Raw genomic sequence first — 18,546 nt, 5'->3', positions numbered from 1 at the left:
TTTTGCATGTCTCCAGTCATATAATATATATCTATTTTTAAGTTTGCATATTGTGACCAAGTTTGATTGTACTTTACAAGGGTAGAGATGCAGGATCTGTGTTTGACTGTGTCTGTGAAGTTATAAATTATATCAATTTTGTGAAAAATGTGTGAAAAATGTGTTCACAAAAAACAAGGGTAGAGATGGTACAAGGGTAGAATTGTTCTGCAAGCATATGTACACCTACAGTACACTAGTAGTTGCGTGTCAATGTGAAAATGAATAAAGGCTTCACATGTTTTGTCACGCATATAGTATGTGGCCCTTCACTTGGTTTCAAAAACTCAATGTGGCCCTTGAGCCAAAAGGTTTGCCCACCCCTGGCTTAGGACGTGTTTATATGCTATTTGGGGGGCCCGACCTCCAGGGGGACTATGCTATGCTAGTGCCCTGTATTCTATCTTCTGCTAATTAGCTGGTAAGATGCAGTGCAGGGTCTGCTGCTGGGGAGAATAATGTGGATGGATTTATCTCGTTATCGTTTGATAGTTAGTAATTTAAAAAAAGAGTACAACTCTGATAGATGAATACATCAAAGATGAACTTAGGTGACTCCACCTCCAAGTCAGTACGGCTGTAATGTCACTGATGACAAAATCAATGTATAAAAGAAACAGATATACTGTACTACTACATCAAACAGTACAGGGGTTCAGATGAAGCCACCATGTTTTACAGCTATGTTTCTTGGTTGTAGACATCCATCTGACTTTCCATCCCAAGTTATTTCTCTGCAGTTGATGTTAAGTTAATAAGGAAGGCTTGGAATTAAAAAGGGAGATAATTCCTTGGCTGATGGCTACATGGAGCGAATGGGAGGTTGATGAGGGCGGTTTGTTGGCCCATTGTCTACTAGTGGGGTTGCCCTATGATTAGTCAGACAGTGTTCTGACTAGAGGGAGACCCCCCGCCTGCCTGCTTTGACTCAGGGAAGCACATCTCAGGAAAGCCCATCACATCATTACGCTCAGTTGTTGTGTTACTGAGGTAGACTCACCCTCTCGTCACAGCCCTGCATTCACACACACAACCCACTCCAGGAGACCCTATTAGTCTGTCTGTCTTTCTGTCTGATTTTGACTACTAGTCTGGAGGTAAAGAGCTGTCCACACTTCCAGAAAAATAGTGCATTTTGATGTCACCTTTCTTTGTTACGGTTACAGACTTTCTGACAGCATCCATGTCCATCTCCTGATGTTTCAAGCTTTTTTGCATTTACTTAGGAACTAATGCCCCTGTTATAGGCTTCATTTCCTGAAAGTTTTATATAGGTGGTTGTCAGTTTGTGATCTGTCACTGTTTTCATCCCCTATCATTTCTGCTTCAATTATCTCAGCACTCTGGCTGTCTTCTCCAGCACTTCTTGCACTTGAGTTCCTTCACCGAGGATGTATGCCCTTGAATAAACATTAGACTGACGGGCTGATATTCATTAGCTGCCACTCCTCAGCCGTCTGTTTCTCTGCTCTGCACTCTGTCCCATGGAGCAGCATCTAGACACCAGACACTCAACATCAACACCGATGCCTGCCTCGGACATCATTACACACCCACCACTGTCATCTCTGAGCTCTACAGGCATATAAGCCCTGAGCTAATTTGAGCTCCAACATGGATCACATAGCAGGAGTCCTTCTGCCTGCTGCAGCCTGCGGGGGCCCTGGCACACTGGGCACGCTGGCCCATGGGGAGGCCTGTCCCTGGACCTTGACAGTGTCTGCTGCTGCCTGGCCCTGCTGATGGAGTATGCCTGGCCAGCTGTTGTTTCACGCCGGATTAGCCCTCCTGTGGTCAATTTGCTTTTCCTAATGTCAGGTCCCCTCTGCTGCTGGATCGCCTGTCGCCTAGCAACACCAGCTGCAGCCAAGAAGCTCAGCTATGCATGTGAAATTCCACCTGCACGGTAGAGGGCGGGAGGTCCTGTGTGAACTGCCTCCAAATGATGTGTTGTGTGCACGCATTCTACTGCAGGAACACAGAGGTGGTCAGGAAATCACTGGCAACCAGGTATCTCGCTCTCCAAAGCTCTTCCACTGGACCCACTGGTCCCGCCTCCAGACTAGCAGAGCTGATTTAGTGGCTGTAGGGCCGGTAGTGTTTCTCTCTAGCTGGTGCAGCAACACTGTCTGTATCTCCCCCAGTCTCTGGGCTCTGAGCTGTAGGCTCTGACTCAGTCTCTCTTATAGAGTGTACTTCTGGGGAGGTTTGATGGGGTGGTGGGTTATACATCTTCCCTGGATGTACAGTACATCCCAGAATGGTTTTGCCGTGGAATGGCAGCGAGAGCTGCACTTGATTACATTTGCAAGGCATGAGCTCACAGAAGGTCAGTGAATCAGATACCAGCTCAATATTGCACACTTTAATGCAGGACCTATGTGGTAGTCGGCCTGTACGAATGCAGAGGAAGCGTTTTCTTTGTGAATGTGTTAAGAAATTTGACCATGCCAATGCATAAGAGCTGACTCTGAGAACTGGCAACAGTCCCACTCATTTCCTAAAGAGGAAACTTTGTTGCTGAGCAGATGTCAAAGCAGGGAGGGACCATAACAAATACCTTGTCACCGTTATGTGGCTGCACCAACAGACATCTTTCTCTGCTCTTCTTTGTGAAGGACATTTAGTATACTTAACTCAAATAGACTGTATACTGTATATTATATCTTACTTATATTCGGGCAGTGCTTCAGGATTTTTCTCTCCCTGTTTCCTGCCTATTACAGCATTGGTGGACAGTGTGATCAAGAGGGTCACGATTTTATTGTGCCCCAGCACATTCATTGCATTATACCCGTAATTGACCCACTGCCTGAGAGTGGAACCCTCTGTAAAAGGTACTAGTGGCTAATTGTGAATACTCCACGAGGAGAGCAGTTCATATCCATTACCACTTCCCCTGGTCTTGGCCAGAAGAGGACTAACAGCACTGGTGGTCTGACAGTTATCTGCTCTGCCTGGTGGAGTGGGCTGTTGAATCTGGTGACCAGTGCCACAGCACTCACTCTGCTTTTTATCACCATGAGTGTCCATTTCAGACTTTTTCCTAAAGCCAGATTATTTAAAACCCTCTACTTCAATGATCTCTCATTAAATTCACTGCGTTTCAGTTTCACTATGTCCGTAGCACGGAAAAGATGAGGGGATTTCAATGTCCACCACATAAATAAACACCAAACAAAGCAATAGCAAAAGCTTCAGTGAAGGTTCAAGATCACTGTAAATCTAAATCACATAATCTAAATCCCTGTAGAGTAGTGATGTGGCCAGGCCAGAGTATGGGAGAGAGGGGGCTACAGACAGTATGTGTGGCTAATTAGACCTGGAGGTGAAACCGAGGTGAGATGGTGTTGGGTCTGTTGACCTAGAAGGGAAGTGAAGCATTCAGGACAGACAGACAGTGGTGACAGCAGGAAGGAAGAGGGTGCCCACCAGGCACCAGGTGAACCACTACTTGCCTGGCTGCCTGACCCAAGCTGGCCTGTGTGTGTGTGTGTGTGTGTGTGTTTGTGTGTGTGTGTGTGTGTTTTGTGTGTGTTTGTGTGTGTGTTTGTGTGTGTGTGCTCCCTGTGTTTTTGCGATTCTCACAACAACATCCTATTCCACGGACCAAGGGCCAAATTAAATCCACACTGCGCCTGACCCGCTGATTTCAAATTATACGCGCAGTGCTGATGATAGGTTCCTCTTAGGCCTGAGGCAAGAGACAGTACCTGCTAGGCAACTGAATATGTGCAGTGTTTTAATCTAATCATAGCCTGTGGCTGGTGTTTGGATGTGTTTATGCCTCTAGCAGCTTTAGATAGCACGTACCATATTTGGTCATCTCAAACAGGTCGCCCATTTCCAGAGCTGTTTTCAGTGTTGAGGTGCTGAGCTGGACCTGTGATGACAGGTGTTAAAACAAAGTGAACAGGAGGGGTGAGACCTCAGACAGAAAGGCCCGTGTACTGTGTGCTACATCAGACTGTAGCTAGTGACAGTTCACTATGTCCTGTCAACTTCCACTAGAACTTGCTGTCCATTATCCTTTTGAACTCTATCTTTTAAAAATGTAAAATGCAGTATAAAGTCAGTGGATCACGGTATATCTGTTTCAAGGGTTCATTATCACTGATATTCTCCTCAGCATTTGAGGAAAGGACAGGATTATGGCACACTCATATTTCAAGGATTATTAAATCCTCTCTTCATGACTACCATTTGAAATGAGTCTGTTCTGAAACCTGATGGGTCTCAGGGATTTAGAACCAAGGCAAGCACATACAGTATTTGACTCTAACCTGTCTCGACCCTCTTCAAAAGTTCAGTGTGCACATGCATGGTTCAGAAATCCAATGAGATATACCACACTGACTATACCGTATTGTTGCGAAATCAGCAAGGTTATGTCCATCATGTTATGGAACTCAGCATTGTTTTATCTTTACTGGCTGTGGTTCCAACAGCTGATCAGGAGTGTATTTTCAGCAGCGTTGCTATTTGTCTGATCCATAGCATGGTATCTCTCTTTGGACTTGTGGTATTGTGAAGCAAGTAATTGTTGTAGAAACCAAAGTTACATCAATGGCAGACGGAAGTCATGTTTTGAAAGCAGGGTCTGTGTGTGTGCAAGGTGTGGCTGGTGTGTATGCTGACAGATGCATGTGTCATAGTTTGTCATTGTCTGACTATGAATGCGAACCTGGCGTTGGGTTGTGTCCAGTCTGCTGTTGGAATGCGGAGCGAGGATTCTAGGGGCCTTGGAATGAGATGATTGGCTTTCGAACATGGCCACCCTCTGTGACAGATGGTTGGAAGCTGTGGTTGCTGAGCGGAGAGACACAGATCTATGGGACGTTTCTGGCCACGGTCATGCCTTGCTTTGGGAAAGGATAGATTATATTGATGATGGAACTACTGGCATATGATGAGCTATGTTTTTCAAAGTTTCTGACTGCTTTCTGCAATACTTTTTTATCAGAGCATCATGAACTGTATCTCAGGATCTTGGGTGTATCTTCAGGTTGGGAGCACAAAAGTGTAATTTGCTATGCAGTGCGCTCTTATAATGTTCCACGTTATTGTTGGGAGGATGAAAGCCAAACGGAAGAAGAGAGAGAGAGAGAGAATCCAGCATGTGCTGCCTGGTGCCAGGGCCAGTGTGAGGGGCTTTAGCAGAGGCCTGGAGCTGAGAGCTGAACACAGTGGAGTCACACCGTCTGTCTCTAAACAAACAGGCAGTATCGGGCGCCCAGTGCTCCTGCCAGCCACCATGCCGCTACGCAGCACAGAGAAAGACGTCTGCTGCCTGGGGAGGTGACAGAGGGGTGAGGAGAGGAGAGGGGCACAGCCACACTGCCATATGGATTTAGATTTGGGGCAGAAAAAAAACCTCATGTCAAAGCATGTCTCCTACTGAGGCAGCTTCAGGCTTTTCTTTTGGCAGCTTTGCTCTCTATCGCACCAGCGCAGGATGCTGACATTCACACGACGTAACAAGTGTGATCAGAGGTTTATATAAAAACTGAGAATCACGATCATATGGCAATACCACCAATCAGAGTACAAGCTGGAGGGGATGAGGGATGTCCAGGGAAGTTACCCCTACAGTGCCTTTGTTCTCGTTAGAAGTTAGTTTGTTTGAGAAACTAGTCAGTGCTGCATGTAAACTTCAGTCTAGTCACCCGTGATACAAGTCAGTATTCTACGTCCATCCATGACTGAGGACATCGGGAGATGACGTTGAAACTGGCCACTAGGGGCATCAGTGAGCGCTGTTACCTTCGAGTAGGTTTCGGTGTTGTGGGCGGGGATGGCGGATGGGCATAAGCATCTGACTCTGATTCCAAAGGTTGCAAGTTTGAATCCAGCGATAGAAAATTGTTTTTGAGAGTTTTGTTTGAAGCCTATCCCAAACCTTAACCCTTACCTTAACCATTCGGCGTTAATGCCTAACCTTAAGATTTTGGAGTTAATGCCTAAACTTAACCCTAACCATAAACATTTGCAGTTAATGCCTAAACTGAAACACTTCGAAATTTGACGTTTGCAACAACTTTGAAATTTGACATTTGAGGAACATAGAAGAACGTCTAATTCTGACGTGAGACTGTGAGAGCTAGTTGGTAAATGTAATGGTCAGATTATTCCATCAGTATGCTAAAGGCAGAGACTGAGGGCTGGTTTGAAGGGGACTCCAGAGCAGTGGAACAGTGTCTCATGTTCTCAGAACATGGCCTTGATGGGATTCCTGCCTCATTAAACCAATAACAACTGGAAAACACAAGGCTGGCTGGACAGCACCTTTTACATCCATAATCTCCTCAGCATCCATAATGGCCTTTGTTTTTATTTAAGTGATTATTGTGGCAGGAAAATGTCTCACATGAACAGACAAGAATGGGCTATATTTCGGCTGTTTGTACATCAGTAGCTAGGTTTTCATCCAATAGGCGACAGCTTTTTATGCGAATATCTCAGCATTTTCCCACCAGAGATGTATTTCCATCAAATATACTTGTTGCAGATAAAAGACTGTGTGTGATTACGTATTGCACATAAAAATACCTTTTGTGTTTAAATTCCCATGGACCGAATAAAAAATACAAGTTAAATGGGTTTCCATCACATTTTCAACTCTACTGTTGGTCTTCTCACAGACAATGTTGGGTTATATAGTGGTATTGGCACATGCGCTCCAACAGCACACAGATAGCCTACTGTATCTGTTGGCTAGAGCGCATGTATAGCCTACATGATGAGATTATTATGAGCGAGAATATTTGTATTTGTCAAACAGCAGTCAAGCATAGATCATCATGTCACCAGAATAAGACCCTCAATATTTATTGGAAAGGAGCATCAAGATCACCGTGTACTTTAACCACCCTGTGAAGTTCATCATCATTTATTTCATCTGTAGCCTGATAATCTGCATGGTTCTCCGAGTCATAGTGGGAGGCAGGGGCGCAACTTTGGGTTTAGAAGTGGGGGGGACATAACTTGGTGGGGGGTCTGGGGGTTCTCCCATTTTTGGGGGAATTTCTACTAATCTAATATGACCCATGGCCCTTCTAGCCATCTCTATTTAGAACAACATAAAGTAAGCAAACATGCCCAGTCAACAAGCTAGGTAAGAAACATTATTAAATATGTTTAAGTGATTGATCAAACTGAACTAAATCAATGATAATTCAATAATCAATATTGTGTTGCACCTTTAACCAATAGCCTAACAAATAAAGTACAAAGACTTTTGATTGTCTTTATTAACACATCCTCTTTATACAATTTCAGCTAGACCACCCAGTCTCGTCAATAACTCAACTCTCTCCCCGACACAACTTCCTTCCCATTTGTATTTTTATGTCTCAAGGAAAGTTTTGGAAAACTAAAGTTTTATAAAAACACACATACACCTACACATTAACACACCGAAACAGTACACCCTCCATATAATTCATATCATAGGCCTAGTAGTACTGTAGAGCTCTTTTTACTTGCACACAAAATAGCTGGATCACCCTCTCCTGTCCCTAGGGGTCCACCACCCTGCAGCGCCCCAACCCAACACACCCCACTCAGCTTTAGGGTCTTAGTGAAACATTCATTATAGGTTTCAGGTGTGTTAGGCCAAGGCCAGATTGACAACCAACAGTACAGCAGACCCCCAGGACCAGGACTGAGCAGCCCAGCAGCTAGGGATTGCCTAAATAGGTATCTCCCCTGACGTGGGCATGTTTTCAATACAGACTGCTTTTGTCATACTGCATCCAGACCTTATGAAAGTTGAACAGTATACCCTTAATCTTGTAATAAATACAATCTAGTGATACATACGTTTACATTTCTTCCATCCATTGTGGGAGGATAACCAACCTTCCAATTAATGGCAATGCATTTGTTAGCCGCTATAAATGCTAGGTTACATAGTTTCTTCTGATAACAGTCTCCAGTATCAACATTTCCAAGCAAACATAAACAGGGAGAAGGGAGAATCTGTAGACATGCTGAGATAAAAGGACACACTCTTTGCCAGAATTCATCCAGCCTTCACAAGACAATAACATATGCAAATATCGCCCCTTTTGTGTTTTACACCTCCAGCAGAATAATTACATTTCTGTGTGCGTTCTATGGATGGTCTTAAACTGCAGTAATTTATGTCTGAGATTATATGAACATGACTGGGCATTCTAACATACTGTATCTGTACCATTCATCATCATCAAGGGTGGCAGGTAGCTTAGTGGTTAAGAGTGTTGTGCCAGTAACCGAAAGGGCGCTGGTTCTAATCCCCGAGCCGACTAGGTGATTAGGGCACTTAACCCTAATTGATCCTGTAAGTCGCTCTGGATAAGAGCATCTGCTAAATGACAAAAAGTCACTTAGCAGGGCTGTTGTGATACAGCCCTGATTGGCGCAGTGGTCTAAGGCACTGCATCGCAGTGCTAACTGTGCCACTAGAGATCCTGGTTCGAATCCAGGCTCTGTCGCAGCCGGCCGCGACCGGGAGACTCATGGGCGGCGCACAATTGTCCAGGGTAGGGGAGGGAATGGCCGGCAGGGATGTAGCTCAGTTGATAGAGCATGGCGTTTGCAACGCCAGGGTTGTGGGTTCAATTCCCACGGGGGGCCAGTATATATATAAAAAAAATATGTATTCACTAACTGTAAGTCGCTCTGGATAAGAGCGTCTGCTAAATGACGTAAATGTAAAAAAAAATCAATAGTATCTCCTAGGTCTTCCTCACATTTTAGTTTGACATGTTGTGTGTCATCAGGAAAAGCCTCTATCAACCCTTGCTACAGTTTGGAAATCAACTTTAGAGGTTTGTCAGGTTGCCTTAAAATAGTTTAAATCTTTGAAGCTTCTTGCTTGTCCAGTGTATCTGCAAAAATTCACCTCAGCTCCGTCACAGACTGGTCTTCCCTGGCTGCCTGACCCTGATGAGACCCCTGTCACCATCTGACCATGCTCAGATGAAGCATAACAAAGAATTACATTGGTGTACATTTATACATTATATTATCCATGAATAGAATCAATGGTTCAACAATTGAAGTGACCATTATTCCCAGATCCCAGACTGTAGCCTACCCATCAACTCAAGATGGAACTTTGTATCCATTCACTGATTGTTATAATATACTGCAACATTCACCTGAGCTCCGTAGACTGGTCTTCCCTGGCTGTCTGACCCTGCAGGGACACCTGTCACCATCTGATCCTGCTAAGACATGATGAGCATAGTGTTGTGTACTGACTGTGTTCCATGAAAGTGAAGCCTGTAGAGCTGTTTATACTGTGTCAGCAGTGGCGGCTCCTGAAAAAATTCTCAGGAGGGGCAATTTTTCTGATGATTTAGGTGACCTACACACATTTAAAAAAAAGATATGTCCAGCAACAACATGAAGACAGGGGCAGCATATAAGTCAATACCAGAAGCATTTATTGACTGATCTCAAAAGTGTTGGCTTACCAGGGTTGGTGGAGCCCTCAGTTTCATCTTTGCCTCGCAAAGCTAACTCAAACACTCCGCAAAACTTCACACACTGGATTAGCCGGCTGAGGATGTGGCGGTTCTTGCTAATGTCGTAGTAAATATATTTGTTATAGTGAATATGGAATATGATATGTTGAGTAAAATGTTGTGCTAAGATCTATTTAGGTCAGGAGCTGGTTATAAGTTCTGTTCCTATCCAATAACAATGGACAAAAGGGTCCTATCTTGTCAGCCTTGTCAGCAGGTGGCCAAGGACAACACCCACGCCATAGGCCTCTCAGTTCTTCCAACTCACGAGTTCTTGCTCTGAGGACACACACACACACAAACACACACACACACACATCATCACTGTTAAACACACACACACACACACACACATCATCACTGTTAAACACACACACACACACACACACACACAAAAATCCCCTCTCTTAGGCTGAACATTTGAAGACAGAGAACCCGACTCAGAGCCAATGCAACAGTGACAGTAGCCTGGAGGTGACCTCGCCCAACTCATCAGGACCAATCAGAAGATCAGAACTACTAGATTGAACCTACTTCATTTATTGCATAAAATGTCTGCACACAATGTTTCGGGGCTCTCTTCAGATAATAATAATAATAATAATAATATGCCATTTAGCAGACGCTTTTATCCAAAGCGACTTACAGTCATGCGTGCATACATTTTTGTGTATGGGTGGTCCCGGGGATCGAACCCACTACCTTGGCGTTACAAGCACCATGCTCTACCAGCTGAGCTACAGAAAGTGGATACTCATGGATGCGCATTGCAATTGTAAAATGTCAACACAATTGGAGACACCACGTCATTTTTGGAGACATGTTATTGACAGTAAACTATTGTAGATGCGACTGCTAACTAAATAAAACATTTTAGCTGGCTAGCTAATCATCTTAGCTAAATGTGGGGCAAACAATTCAGTTATTTATCGTTAATTTGAGGGATTGGGGTGAAAGAAATCGAGTTACATAGTGATACTTTACGATATACTGTATTGACAATATCGCAATATTTTAGCGCTAGTTGGCTGTACCTGCACCAAAACACCATTATTGTTCCTTCATAGCTTGTTCTCAATCTTTTCACATTGGGAGCCAATTAGTTTTCAGCACTTTTATTTCCATGACTGATCAAAACTCGTTCTCATGGCTTTCTGATCCCTCTGCAACAGACATATGGTGCGCAATAAAATCACAGTATCGAATCGCAATACGTATAGAATCATGAGACTCGCAATGCTGATGCATATATCTTATCGTGAGGTTCCTGGCAATTCCCAGGCCAAGTTCATTTGCCACAACAAATCTCTTCGCTAGCAAACGCGATGTCTTCTCCAAAACGACAATGTGTCTCCAGCAATGTTTACTTTTTTGACGTTCTATGGCATCTCCACTTTCCAAGCATATATGACCACATGTAATATTTTGGTAAGTGATGCAAATAGTGAACTATGTAGGGCCAGGATGTAAAATATATGTAGCTGCAGCAATTTCTCTTATCTGATATGGTAAGTAATGGGGCTTAATTTATAGCTCCCTAAGAGTTTGACGAACGGGTCCGTGAACGCGATTCCAGATATATTTACCTCTGAATAAACTGCCTTTATTAGTGTGAAAAGTAGGGAATTAGCTAGGGAGACTGACAGATCAATAACATCAGAATATCGTCAGAATATCGGTCTTCAGTCGTTTGGCCACTGGTTTGACTCGTTTGATTCAGGTCTAGTTTGATTGAGGCCAAAAATAGATTTACTTCGATATGATGGTTGTTATATCACCGGCATGTCTCGCATTATTAATCTTTTATTTTTCGATCTTGTCTCACTGCAAATCCCCAACAAAGGCAAAGGTTGAGTCACGCGTCCTCCGAAACATGACCTGCCTAACCACGCTTCTTAACACCTGCCTGCTTAACCCGGAAGCCAGCCGCACCAATGTATTGGAAGAAACACTGTTCAACTGACGACCAAGGCCAGCCTGCAGGTGCCCGGCACACCTCACAAGGAGTTGCTAGAGTGCGATGAGCCAAGTAAAACCCTCCCCTAACCCGGACAATACTGGGCAACCCTATGGGACTCCCGATCACTGCCAGTTGTGATACAGCCCGGGATCAAACCCGGGTCTGTAGTGACACCTCTAGCGCTGCGATGCAGTGCCTTAGACCGCTGCGCCACTCGGGTGGCCCGCATTATTAATCTTACCAATACAAAAAGATCCCACCATGTTGAACGTACAAATGATCTGTTGGCATTTATACAATTGTACCGAAACGTCCTGTCACCATCACAGCTGTTTTTTTAATACGGTATGACTTTACTCACATAAAATCTGTGGATGGAAACGTGGTTAATGTCAACAATGTGAGCGGCGATAATCTCTGATGTTAGAAATAATACTTCAGCAGGGATGCAGGGGGCACTAGTATCTCACAATTGTACTTCTCCACGTGCCACCTGACTGGGTTTTATGTGACTGTCTACAAGACAGAGGACAAATGCCTTTTATCTCATTACTATTACAATATACTGTATTTCATGGTGTTCAAAATGCCACAGTTTCGAGTGTTTGAGAAAGATATGAAGCAGTTATGATAGTGACATATTTTATATTGAGCAGTGAATAATTCTCTATGAAATCTATATTGAAATAGACTTTTAGTATTCCCAAGGCAGCAGTTAGTCACAGGTGTCAAACTCATTCGACGGCAGGCCGAGTGTCTGCTGGTTTTCACTCCTCCCTTGTCCTTGATTGATGAATTAAGGTCACTAATTAGTAAGGAACTCCCCACACCTGGTTGTCTCTGGCTTAATTGAAAGAAGAAAAAAAAAAACTGCAGAAACTAGGCCCTCCGTGGAATGAGTTTGACACCCCTGAGTTAGGTGAGGCTTCAGAGCAGGGGAAGGCAACCCTTGTCCTGGAGTGCCGCAGGGACTTCATGTTTTGGATTTAACCGAACTGGAAGACCAGCTGTGTTGAATTTAGGCAATCACTGAACTGATCAATTAGCTCAGTTGGTCAAGTGTGGTGCCTCGTTGAAACAAAATCCTGCGGTACCTGCAGCACTCCAGGAACAGGGTTGCCTGGCTACCCCTACTTTAGAGATACATCACTCTGGATCTACAGGATCTAGCATCTAATTAACCCTCAAACTCAACTCTGGACCTCGAAGCCAGTGCCACTCCTGTTTTTTCATTGTTCTGTCCTCTAATCAGGGACTGATTTAGACCTGGGACACCAGGTGGGTGTAATTCATTATCAGGTAGAACAGAAAAACAGCAAGCTCCGGACCTCGTAGGGTAAGAGTTGAATACCCCTGATAATATATTACCCTGCTTCTAAGATGTGAGTTTGAAGTAAAGCTACATACCATGTGCAACTGATCACTTAATAACACCATACAAGAGAATCAACAACAACGCTCTTCAACACCTCATTTTATTGTCCCAACATTCAAAAGTACAAATAATTCAAACACAACAGTTTTATGGAGAAAAAAAAAACATTTACAGCAAGATTTTTTTGTTTCCAGTTTCAGAAATGACCTAAACTAGCAAGGATAACATGAAGTCATTCATCGCAGTAATTGGATTAAGAATAAGAATACTAAGAATAATAGCAATAATAATAATCGATAATTGATAAGTAATAACATAAATAGGAGAGTCCAATTAGGCTCTGAACTTTTTTCTTCTTTTTTGTCTTTAAAGATAGTTTATAGATTTTCAGATAGTAAACAAACACATTTCAGGAGAAAATGAAAAATGACAAGAGCCTTGTTCCTCTCTTAACCTTCCCTCCTACACTACTGGCTGTTGATTGCCTATTGGCAGGCTGCCACTAGAAGGCGCTACAGGGGATGGTGTGAGCCATAGGGGTTGGGCATAGACCGAGGTGACGCATCCCCATGTTTCAAACACCCTTACAAACACACACACACACACACACACAAACATGTTCACAAACACACTCACGCACATGAACACAGTTCAAAAGACATAGGAAATATGTTCACACATCAGAACAACATTCTACTGGGGTCGTTGCATAATTCAAGCTCCAAACAGCTCTGGAGCATGAAAAGGGGTCTGTTGGCGTTCTGAGGTCAGAACTGTATAGTTGTTGGATGATGACAGGTGGTCTGCCTAAGATGTGTTTATGAGAGAGTATATATATGCATGTGTCTGAGTGTTTACAATTTCCCTACACCTCATGTTTTCTGGCTCAACAAAATCCAATTCAGTACTTCAGGAACCATTCCCTATCTTTACCTTTCAAAATATATATCATATTATAGTATATAAAATATAGAATGGGTATAATCCATTAAATACCTTCAGTCTTTTTAAATATCAACAACTGCCATAAGTACAGTTAGTGTACAATGCTCAATATATCTTTAAAGAGATGTTCTTATGTAATTTTCAAACATGATTCTCTAAAAATAAGTTTGACTCTTAGGTGAGTTGACTGATTAGTCCAGTGCAATGAATGACCCTCAAATACAATGGACATTTGCTCATCGAATTCAGGTGCCTGAGCCTCCAAAATTGGATGTTATAAAATGTTTGAAAACTGAAAATTATGCTTCAGACCCACATTTTTGCATAAAGTTTCATCACAAAGCGGTAGTGTGGAGGGAGGGTGCGGAGTGGCTTTAAAACTACACAAACTTATCACAGGTTATATTGAACCAGAACAACTGTTATAACATTCTATTAAGACTAAACTTTATTGAAAAAGATTTAAAGATTTTGTTTAACAAGACAAGAAAAAAGCAATAGCAAATTTAACTATCAACTAGGTTATGCATAGCGAGTAACTGTTTCTAGTAATAAGGGACGAGCGTCACCAACCCTCTTGACATTTTTTTAGTTTTCAACTTTTAGATTTTTTTATATTGTAATTTATATCGGTACAATATCGGTACAAAGCACAAACGTACTAAAAGTTCTCAGTGCAGTGGACTAATGGAAGAGCCTCTCCCCTAGTCGCTTTGTTCCCTTTTGCTCAGAAACGTCACCCCTCCCTGTACCAGAATCACGCAAATATACAGACAACAGAACAAATAAATATAAAAATAAATAAATAAATAATCAATATAAATAAATAGTTGAAACAATGAAACAATCAATCGATCAATAAATAAATAAATGAATAAATAGTTATTTTCTAAGCTTTTGTTCGGTTTCTTTTGCCGCAGTAGATAACAAAATGTTTATCCAAATCTTTTTTTTCTTCTTTTTTTTTTTTTACAAGCGACATGACAACATATTAAACAGGATTCCTCACACGTTTTCTAAGTAACTGAACCATCACTTCATAAAGTTGTCATATGAAAAAGACAAGCTCAAACAAAAAACAGTGACAACTTATATAGATATAGATATTGTAAAACAAATGTAGACTATATATTATCTATTTGTACACAACAAATAAAGACAGTTGTAATAGATCCTTTGAGGAAACAAATATCTAGACTAACAGAACTAGCTAATTATTATTGAATTTTGACAACGCTTCACACTTAGCAAGTAACCTAAAAGTCAGCAAGCCAAAGAAAACTTGTTAAGTGATTCTTACACGGCCCAAAGTCTGTCATCTGGTATTTCAGCAAGAAATAGTCTAACCAGATGGGGGCCAACAACAAAAATAAACAAGAACAGCAGCTCAATTCAATGCCAACATCAAAGTAGTTTTTCTCTGAACAACACATAGAACAACAAACGTGGATATTTAAGATATGTGAATCATGTAATATAGCACCTACTGTTGATCGCTAAAGGAATTTCTTTTAAAATTCCACAAAATTATAGCAAAGAAAACAATAGATAATGTATTTTTTCTAAATGGATAGATGTGTATATATTCATTACTGATATCCCATAGGCTGATGACAAAAAGAAAACAAGTGGACAATGGGTCTTCTTGCTTTGGGCTCTGGACTGTGAGGATGGTTAGGCCTTGAAAGACCCCTCTCCCTTCCCTTTTGGGTATCGCTGTTGAATAATTACGCACTATGAAAAATTACGACGATCACCCGCCTCAATTTGCATCCCTTGACAAAACCTTCCATCTACAAAATCATCGCCAATCAATTTCTCCTAAAAACAAACAACCTTGCTCCTAAAAAGTACCACGGCAGAATCAACAAGACAAGGTGGCGCCCATCCCTCCCCCACCGCCTAATTAGCCAGTCAAAATATTTTTCTATTTTTTCTAATCCAGATTCTTGTAAAAATTCTTCAATAATTATTTTAATTATCATTTTATAAAAATAGATTTTCTTCTCTTTATTTTTTATTTTTCTAAACGCATTTTCAAGCAAAGAGATTTTCTCTTTGGCAACAGTGTTTTTTAAATCACTTAACCTGTCATCAGGAATTCTAACCCATCCCCTCCCTCTCCCCATCTCCCAAACCCCAGTGAGGAAAGACATGTTTTGTTTGCAATACAAAACAAACAAATGTTAGAAATTCTTTTTTCTGCATCAGAGAAAACAGGATTGTGTCATCCCTTTGAATTGTTAGGGGGTTTTAATATACACAAAAAATGAATGAATGATCACCAATTTAAAAAAGAGCCCCCTCCCTCCTCCTGTCAGGGAGGCATAATTCTAACGACAGTGGATCCGGATTTAAAAAAGAAAAAAATCCTGAATCAAGACCAAGAAAGTTACATCTAAAAAGGACACTCTTCTTTGAAATAAGGGGACTGGTTTTTGCTACTGTTTACATAGAAGAGAAAATAATTTATCAACCACAAGAACAGAAAGGATATACAACAGGAATCCTGTAGAATCACAGGGGTTCCAAATCATGGATATTTTAATATTTCATTTTGTAATACTTAGGCAACATTGGCTTATAGTTCCAAAGTTATAGTATAAGCCATTTCTAGTTCTTTTTTTGTTTGTTTGTTTGCTGTGTTCCTTCTGGAGAGTTGCTGTGTTGGGCGACTGTAAGGTGGTAGTGGTAGTGGTGACAGGGGATTTGGAGTGAGGAAGGGTTCAGGACTTGTGGGTCTTGTTGGTCTTGAACGAGACTTGCAAGACGCGGTCACCCAACCGGTACCCGTTGAGACTGGCGATGGCCATGGCTGCCTCGTCGTAGTTCGTCATGGTGACGAAGCCGAAGCCCTTGCACTTGTTGGTGTTGAAGTCGCGGATGACCTTGACGTTGTTGACCGCTCCGAAGGGCCCGAACAGCTGCCATAGGACGCTCTCGTCAGAGTCTGGAGACAGGTTGTAGACAAAGATGCACCAGCCAGTGCCTGTGTGGCCAGGGATGTTCATGCCCACCAGGCTTGTCATGCTGTCAATGGTGATGGGAGAAAACCTGCACCACAAGATAGACAGAGAGAAAGAGAGAGGGAGGAAAATAAATAGTCCAATGTTAAGTGAAACAAATGCCCAATTGAGAGAAATAGAAAACCCACTGCGTGTGCATGGATTTACAAACTATGAGATTGTGTCCAAAGTGAACCTCGCCATGACCCCACTCTCCGAGGGTGTCTCAGGGAGAGTTGCGATATGCAAAAAAACACATTTCTAATTCACACATGCGTATTAATACACACTTGTACTGTGTGAAACAGGACAAATAAAATCCCATCCATCCACATACAGTACCAACCAAACAGTTCTAGCATTCCTGACCATTCTACATTGATTATTACCAGTGCAACCCAGTACACATTATGCACTATGACTAAGGGTCTGTCTGTGTAATGTATCCTCCTGCTAGACTATTTCCCCTCATATTGACTGAGTGGACTTTTCTCAAGGCTGACTGCTCTGAGGGGGGCCTGCTGGGAAATGGCTCCAGCAGCATCCGAGGGAAGGAGGGAGGGATACACAGGGGAAGCTTTTCTCCCTCGATCTTCCTGAGTGCCTCTATTGGGAGCTAAATTGCAGGAACTTGCAGAATTAAAAGATTTTGAAATTCATCAGAGATTGAGTATGCAACCAAGTAAATCTGCACTTATTCTCCCTTTTTGCGATACAGATTTGAATGCTCAGTTGACTTCACTTAATTGCCTTTCCGCTTAAAGGAAATTTCCACTTTAAATAAAAGGTAAATTGGATAAAAGGTTAATTTCTTATGCCACCTCTCGGAATGACTATAGGCATTATTGGGTATGCTTTAATTGAGATTTCCGCTTTACTGCAGCTGTCTCGGAGAAGCCTCCCTTCTTAAGGAAGGGAGGAAGGAAGAAGAAAACTAAATGGAAAATGGAAACACTTTACAACCCAGTTGCATTAGGTACAAAGTGTATTCCATCCACCCACTCCTACAGTCATCTGTTGTGGGGCGGATGAGGATGACAGTGATCGATAGTCTTGCTCAGACCACAGAGCCTCTAAGTATCGGCAAGAATCACTCAGACCTTTCATCAGTACTTTGGCCACGACTTGAGCTTTAACATTTTTGCCAACACAATATGCTTTTAGGTTCTTGTTTGTGTCTCATTACAGTCACTCTTTCCCCCTGTGTCAAATGTATATTTTCTAACAGCAAATCTTCCCTTCACTAGGGGTCTTAAAACCTCTAGTCACGTCAAGGTATTTTCTAACACGTTCAATTGTATTCTGATCTCTCTGTCTGAGTGAAATAACACCTCCATAGTAATTTCAATGCAAATACAGGTATGTGTGTGTGTGAGGGTGAGAGACAAGCAGGCTGGCTAACAGAGCCACGGAGGAGACTACAGTGGTGTCTACCAGGGCAGGACCAAACACACTGTGTGGTTCTTCCATAGAAAAGGAGAGGAGTTGCATAGCAACAAGGGTGGGCTGGCTGACCTGCAGCCATCCCACCCTCCCCTAGCTCCCACCTCCACTGCTCACTTCTAAAGCACACTGACTACTACTACGCTTGCCTTTGTTCATTAATCATCACTACTTCAAACCATGTGCCAAGCAAGCAAGAGGCTCTTCTAAAGGCAGGGCTTGTTGGATTTCTGTATTCCAAAACTCTACTGCTTTGACAGTTTG

General features: G+C 42.4%; 1 protein-coding gene across 6 annotated transcripts in view; it reads right to left on the bottom strand.

Annotated features, from left to right (window-relative positions):
• Positions 1–16,560: 16,560 nt before the first annotated feature.
• LOC311130695 (ELAV-like protein 4) overlaps positions 16,561–18,546 on the bottom strand; it is a gene marked incomplete at both ends in the record, with an annotated part of 73,165 nt that continues 71,179 nt past the window's right edge. For all 6 annotated transcript variants that reach the window (XM_084163479.1, XM_084163480.1, XM_084163481.1 and 3 more), the window contains one exon: positions 16,561–16,888. In XM_084163479.1, coding sequence (XP_084019605.1) covers positions 16,561–16,888 — 328 coding nt within the window. The remainder of the gene's footprint in view (positions 16,889–18,546) is intronic.

Source organism: Coregonus lavaretus, assembly GCF_964263955.1.
Source record: "Coregonus lavaretus genome assembly, chromosome: 6".
Taxonomy (NCBI): domain Eukaryota; kingdom Metazoa; phylum Chordata; class Actinopteri; order Salmoniformes; family Salmonidae; genus Coregonus; species Coregonus lavaretus.
Note: the sequence above shows the minus strand (reverse complement) of the source record. Positions and strands in the feature narration are given on the sequence as shown.